Source organism: Elephantulus edwardii, unplaced genomic scaffold (assembly GCF_000299155.1).
Source record: "Elephantulus edwardii isolate Elephantulus edwardi_28Jun2011 unplaced genomic scaffold, EleEdw1.0 scaffold00097, whole genome shotgun sequence".
NCBI classification, from domain to species: domain Eukaryota; kingdom Metazoa; phylum Chordata; class Mammalia; order Macroscelidea; family Macroscelididae; genus Elephantulus; species Elephantulus edwardii.
In genome coordinates, this window is record NW_006399847.1 from 5,703,075 (window position 1) to 5,710,806 (window position 7,732).

At 40.4% G+C, this 7,732-nt stretch overlaps 1 protein-coding gene across 3 annotated transcripts in view; it reads right to left on the reverse strand.

The window, feature by feature from the left end:
* Positions 1-4,215: 4,215 nt before the first annotated feature.
* The window catches only part of EPB41L3 (erythrocyte membrane protein band 4.1-like 3), a 145,909-nt gene continuing 142,392 nt past the window's right edge, over positions 4,216-7,732 (reverse strand). For all 3 annotated transcript variants that reach the window (XM_006891406.1, XM_006891405.1, XM_006891404.1), the window contains 2 exons: positions 4,603-4,683; positions 4,216-4,326 (listed from right to left, as the gene is read on the reverse strand). In XM_006891406.1, coding sequence (XP_006891468.1) covers positions 4,216-4,326; positions 4,603-4,683 — 192 coding nt within the window. The remainder of the gene's footprint in view (positions 4,327-4,602; positions 4,684-7,732) is intronic.

Sequence of the window (7,732 nt, forward strand, 5' to 3'; positions counted from 1 at the left end):
GATGAGGTGGATTGATAAAGAATCTGGGGCAATGGGGGTTGGTATGTTGGAATTAGTGAGACTGTCTCAGGACAGGAAGGGTTCAGAGCTGTGTACATAGGTTTGCTATATAGAGGTCGCAGGCAACTCAATGGCACATAACAACAACAACATTATTATTTTGGCTGTTTTTTATTTAAGCCTCTTGTTTAGAGTCAACAAGACCTCGGGGAGGGCCTCTGTATTTAAAAGTAGGTTGTTACTATATTTTGGAGGAACATTCTTAGTTGTACAGCACTTTTCTGTCAATATACTGTACTGAGGTAACCTGGGGTTGCTGTGATGCTGAACCTTGTGCCATTAGGGTGTCAAATGACAAATGATTATCCATGGGGGACAGTGTTTAGTAGCGCTCCCAGTTTAAGACAGGTTTGGAAGCAGGAGTGGCATCCACTTCCTAAACAACATGCCTCTGGAAAATCTATGAACTTTGATAATGTCAATAGTTATAGAGGGGTTTCAGGTCTTTTGTTCATAGGGTCGCTATGAGTCGTGCTCAACTCAACAGCAATCAACAACAACAATATGTATATGCATGTATGTATACACACACACGTTTTTGGTGGTAAGAGTATGTAGTTGTTGAGTATCATTGAGTTGGAACTGGCCCATAGCTGGCCCTCCAGGGGGTTTTCAGAGGCAGTAAATTACACAGGAAGAGACTGTCCAGCTTTCTGCTGCACAGCAGCTGGTAAATTTGAACCAAGTACCTTCATGGGCTAATTGGCAGCATCAGGATAGATGGTGAAGAGATTGAGATTGTTAACAGCTTTAGTTTGCTTGGCTCCACAATCAATATTCTTGGTACCAGCAGTGAGGAAATGAAAAGATGAACTGCATTGGGAAAGTCTGCTGTTAGAGACCTCTCCAAAGTACTGAAGAGAAACAATGTCAGTCTGGAGACTAAGGTGTGCCTGATGAGGCCACAGTCTTTGCAATTACTTGCTATGCATCAGAAACATGGACAATGACTAGGGATGATAGAAGGATACTTGATGCCTTTGAGTTGCAGTGCTGGAGAAGAGTATTGAAAATATCATGCACTGCTAAAAGAATGAACAGGCTTGTCCTGGAGAGGGTGAAGGAAGGCTGCTCCTTGGAAGCAAGGATTCTGACACTTTGACATACTTTGGACATGTTTTAAGGTGGGACCAATCCTTGGAGAGGGACGTCATGCTTGGGAGGATGGAGGGACAGTGTAAGAGATGAAGATCCTTGATGAGGTGGATTGATTTAGAGACAGGAGTGGGGGTAGGTGTGTTGGAGACAGTGAGACTGACACAGGATAAAGCAGGTTGTTGTACATAGGATCACTATGAGTCGCAGGAGACTCAAAGGCACATAACAACAACAACCACCACCTTCACATTGGTAGTACAATTCCTTACCACTAAGACACCGTGAATTTATAAAATCCAAAACAAATCTCCCCCCAAAAGGACTACAGTCTGCAATGTGTAGTGCTGTTAACTCAAACCAAACCCATCATCACCAGTCAATTCTGACTCCGAGTGACCGTCCCTTGATTTTCTCAGGCTGCCATCTTCACTGAAGGAAACTGTGCCATCCTTCTCCCAAGGGGTGGATGGTGGATGCAGACCTCTAACTTCTCAGTCAGCCCCGCACATAAATGCACTCTGCTATCAGGGATTCTCTAGGAACGTAAACATGTAACAAGAGGCCCACAGGTGGCGGTGAGGAAGGGTAAACTTCATTTGTCCCATCTATACTATCCTGAAGGATGCATGCCCTGTAGAGCAGTGTGTGAAACTTTGAGCCATCTTCACAAAGCAGATCAATGGTGTGCCTGATGTTACACAGAGGTTACCATTGTGCTAAAAAAATAAATTATTCAACATAGAAAGTTATGGTTTTAAATGCATTTATCATTTTTATTCCACTATGCAGAACATACATTCACCATGGGTTGTGATGCAGTTGACAGTGTAACGGACAATATATCTTTCTGAAGGCTATTTATAACTAAACACTTAATAGTTTAATTACAGTGGAAATTCTGTACAGTTTAAGGCTTGGCTCTGAACTAGATTGTAAATATGGACCAGATTTGGAAAGAAAACATCTTTTTTTTCCAAGTAAAAGAAAAAAGTAATTTAAAAAAATCAAGGAAAGAGGAAATGAAAAAAAGAACACAATTCAATAAAAGCCCAACAGGGTTTGGAGGTGGGTTTTTTGGTTTTTTTTTTTGAGTAAAATTTCTTAATATTGAAAACTAAAAACAAACAAACAAACAAACAAACAAAAAAAAACAAAAACGACAGGTTTTCTTCCCAAAATAATGACAATTTACATAGCAGGATTTGTTAGGGGACTCTGGGGAGCTTTCCAGATTGGATGAAGACCAAAGCAGATGACAAGGAAGAAATCACATTAATATGCTGAAATCAGTACTATCTGTATAATGAATTAAATTAGATCCAAAAAGCAAGATTGTAAGCATTAAATATTTCCACAGGATCAGAGAGTTGTTATTGTTTATGGGTAAGAATAATAAAACCAGGTGAAACAAGTACAAGATTCAAGTTGTTTACTGAATAACTCGGTTATTGGCACATCTAATCAGTGATAAACATGACACGCCAGATCTATACGGCTTCTAGCATTTTAAAGCAATCGTGATTTTTCTGTAAACAAAGAATCTGTCATCTAAGAAAATGCAGTATTCTTTAGACTTTAATAATAATAAACTATGAAAGGTATGGGTTGTTTACTTGTTATGTAAATCACTGTTTATATTGTCGGCTATGGACGTGCAGGTATAGCAGAAAACTTAGACGTTCTGTGAAAAAAAGGCAGCTCTTTTGTAATTGTATTGTTGCTTCATGCAATATCAGTTTAGTGAGGTGGATTCGAACTGTTTTATTATGGGAAGATCGCTCTGCCAGTGTCTTTATTAATGATCTCGGTCAATTCTTCGGGATTGAAATTTTCCATGGACAGATACAAGTCAGTTGGGTTAGAAGGAGGGAACTCCGTATAGGCTCTGGTTTTCCTAACGATTTGCATGAGAGGATTCATGTGGAAGCTAAGTTATTCCTGCAGAAAAGAGATTTGACAAATTACTCATTTGAAAACACCCAAGTTCTCAGATCAGAAAAAACTATCACTTGCAGATTATGAAATACCTTACACATAACATCAATCAGGTCACTGCTGATGACAGGCTTTCTCTTAAATACTTACTTCACCATCACCTAAGTGGATAAGGCTCACTCAAGAAAACATTTTTTTCTTTCAATTTTTCCAAAATATACTAGTAATTTGAAGATAACAAGTGACTTTTATTTTTTGTTTTTCTTTAAGAGATGCCATTCATCAATTCTTGTTTCTTAAGTCAGAGTTAGAGAACTTACTTGTATTTCATTTACACATGTAAAGTGAGTAAGGATCTTTGATCACATAACCAAGCTCAGCTGCTACATTCAGCATTCCAGGCAGGATGCTCCTGGCCCCAGAAGCTCCGGCAGGAGGGTTAGTATGTGAGCAGGCAAGCTTGTGCACAGACAGCACCAGGCCTGCTCACAGGGAAGGCATGCGCTTTCTGGAGGAAGGCAGGGACACACAATTACATTTCTGCTTCCTCCTGAGGAGACATGTGCTACAGTGGGTGAACGCATCCCAATACACACAGGAAATAAACTGTCTCAAAAGAAATGACTGCTCAGGTTTCAAATTAACAACAAACAAACAAAACCACCAAAGCATAAACCGGCTATTGCCAAACAAAAGTTGCAGAGAAAGCTTATAACAAAATAATGCTGCCATCAAAAGGAGAAAGGGGTTGCTTTTACTTATTTGCCTAGAAGACAGAACACACAAGTTGCACCTCTCGGACAAAGCCGGCTAAGCTCTGATTAGGTGACATGGAGAGTGGGAATCAAGTCTGACATTTCAGGTTTGGGGAATGAAAGCAAGCAGGTCCTTCCTTTATTCTCTAACTGGCAGTATCTGCAAAATGTCCTTGAGTAGGTGAACTCTGAATGGGAAGAAAACCAGCACCCCCAAGCCAACACCCAATTCTCCTGTTAGCTGGCCCTACAAACGCCAGTAAGAGAAAAAGGAAAGCAGACGAGTCAGGCAAAGGGGAAGGGAGGCTGCCCATGCTGCATGCCAGGCTTGGCCACACCCAGGACTCAGCATCACCCTTACCTGCGGTCAATCCTCTCCATCTTCAGGCGTGATCTCGATCTCTTTATGGACCACTACTTTGGTCACTGACATGTCAGGGTGCTGCTCTTTGGCCTCTTTAATTGCCTGAGCCAGCGCCTATCCCCAGGAAATCACAGAAGGGCAAAAACAAAAAGGAGGTGGTACATGCATGATCAGTAGCAAGGTGGAGACACATGAGCTAGATCTATATCCACAGTTTACAATGAGGTACAATGATTACACCAGGAGTCAAGAGATGATATTCTGAAAGTTAATTCTGAAGGGTTTTGTTTTTTGGGTTTTTTTAGAATGCATGCTGGGCTGGAGGAGTGTAGATAACAGTAAGAACTCCTGTCAGGGTTTCACCATTTCACACACACACACACACATTACCTGGTCATGGTCAATGTCTGCATCTCCTGTGATGACGATTCGCTTCTCAATTCTTGTCTCTGATATGCCTCCCTTTGCAGTCTGAAAAGAACAAAGACAAGCTTTATAAGTTTCCTCCCTTAGAAGCTTGGCATTGCTTTTTGGAGGGAAAGGCTGAAAAATGTTCTTTTTCTCCTTTAGGTATTATCACTCAATCTTCCACAACTGAAATCATTGCTGAACATTGGTAAAGACAGAAGTTAGGATTAGGCTGAAGTCCTTTTTGTGTGTTTGTGTGTGTCTGCTTGTTTGTTTGAGCAACTTGGATTTCTGGAACACAGATAAGTCTGCCATACACTGGAATGTGTCAGGCCATCATGTCAGCACATGAGGACAAATGCAGTATCAATCTTGCCGTTGTCTTTAGATGCCACTGAGTCAACTATGACCCATAATGACCCTACGAACAACAGATCTGAACCCCTGTCCCATCCTTACACTTCCACACACTAGAGCCCACTGCAGCTGTCGCTGTGTCAATCCATCTGGTTGAGGGCCTTCCTCTTTTTTGATGACTCTGTACCTTTCCAAGCATGGTGGATTCTCTCCAAGAAAGTGCCTCTACCAGAAACACGCTGGGGATATGTGAGAAGTTTTAGCATCTTCATCCCCAAGGAACACTCTGGTTGTGCTTTCTCCAAGACATGCCTGTTTGTTCTTTTGGCAGTCCATGAACTATTTATTACTCTTCTCCAACATCACAGCTCAAAGGTATCAATTCTCTTATTCTTTATTCATTATCCAGCTCTCAGATGTATAGCAAGTAATTGGAAAGACCATAGCCTGAATCAGATACACCTTAGTACTCAAACTGACATCATTGCTCCTCAAGAATCTGGAACAGGTCCCTGACAGCAGATTTTCTCAGTACAATACATCTCCTGATTACCTGACTGCTAGTACCAAGGTGTGGATCTGAGTAAGATGAAAGCACTGACAACTTCAATATTTTCTCTATCATGATGTTGCCTATTAGGCCAGTGGCAAAGATTTTTGTTTTCTTGACAGGGAGAGGTAATCCATATTGAAGACTGCAGTATTTAGCCTTCAGCAGCAAATGCTTCAAGTCCTCCTCACTTTCAGCAAGCAAAGTTGTGTCATTCGCACAATAATGGTTGTTGATAAATCTTCCTCTAATCTTGATGCCACACATTAAGTCCATTTTCTCAAATCAATTACTCAGCATTCAGAATGAATAGGTATGGCAAGAGGATACAGCCCTGACATACTCTTCTTAAATGTAAACCATTTAGTGTCTCCTTGCTCTTTCTCATAATGGCTCCTTGGTGGTTTTGCATGAGCACAATTAAGTGCTCTGAGATTTCCATTCTTCTCAATATTAGTGCTTTGCACAGTCAATAAAGAACAAATAGACATTCTTCTGGTATTCTTCACTTTCAGCCAGGATTCATCTGACATCAGTAATGGTATCTATCTCTGGTGCCATGGCCTCTTCTAAATTCTGCCTGAACTTCTGGAAGTTCCCTATCTATGTACTATTCTAGCCATTTTGAATGATCCACAGCAATAGTAATTTGCTTGCATGTGATATTAATGATATTGTTTGACAGTTTCCACATTCTGGTGGGTCACCTTTCTTGGGAATGGGAACAAATATGGACCTCTTCCAGCCAGTCATTCAGACAACTATGCTACAAATTTCCTTGCAAAGACTGGTGAGTACATTGCTGAAACATGCCAACTGGTATCCCACCAATTCCTGGGGCTTTATTTGATGCCTTCAATGCAGCTTCAACTTCTTCCTTCATCACCATTGGCTCTTGTTCATATGATACTTCTTAAAATTTCTTAGTGTCAGTCAATTCTTTTTGGTACAATGACTCCATGTATTCCCTTCACCTTCTTTTGATGCTCCCTGGATCATTCAACATATTGCATCTCGTGGCTTAAATTTGACTTTCAGTTCTCCTAACCGAAAAATGCAGAGTTCTTTCTTTTTTATTCTCCATTTCCAGTTCTCTGAACATTCCTGGATAATACTTTGCTTTGTTTTCTTGAGCTGTTCTTCTAGTGAAATTTTCAGAGTCTCTTCTTGTGTCAATTTTGTTTTTTCTTTCTCCTCTGTCTTGGTAATTACCTTTTGCTCTCTTCATGGAGGATATCCTTGATGTCATCCCATAACTCTTCGATAACTACTCCAAACTTATTTTTAAGATGAATTTCAAATTCAGGTAGAATAAACTCAAGATCATATTTTGCCTCTCATGATCATGTTTTCATTTTCTTTGGCCTCAATCTGAACTTGCACATGAACAATTGATGGTCTGTTCCACCAGTCTACACCTGGCCTAGGTTTTTGTTCCCCCATTTTTTTTAAATGTGATTTTTTAATGAAAGTTTACCGAAAAGTTGGATTTTCATTCATTCACTGTTGCATAATTTCCTCCCTTCCACTCAGCTCCTGCTCCTCCAGTCCACTTTGCAATACAGCTTTTTATTCTGGACTATTGTCATACATATAATCCCTATTTATGTATTCCTTTTAAACAGTTCTTTTCTTCATTTGTTTCAATGTTCATTATCTATCCACACTTTTCTTTGTTTCTTCCAGTCACGTATGTCAGTCTTGCTTTAAAATAGTGATGTATTCCAATATTTGTCCTTTTCTAAATGAGATATTTCACTCAGGATAAGGTCCTCCAGGGTCACCCATGATATGTAATATTTTATGAATTGTTTTTTTTCAGTGCTGCATAGTATTCCATTGTGTGACAACTATACCATAGTTTTTCTATCGATTCATTTGTTGATGGGTATTTGGGTTGCTTCCATCTCTTTGCTATTGTGAACAATGCAGCAATAAACACAGGTATCCATACTTCTGTTTTGAGTTACCATTCAGATTTATTTAGGGTTGTTGTTGTTGCTGTTGTTATGTGCCGTCGAGTCGTTTCCGACTCATAGAAACCCTATGCACAACAGCTCTAAACCCTGCTCTATCCTGCGCCAACCACACCGCCTCTGACACATCCATCCCGATTACCCCAGTCACCGAATCAATCCATCTCATAGAGGGTCTTCCCCTCCTGCGCTGTCCCTCCACCCTCCCAAGCATGATGTCCCTCTCCAA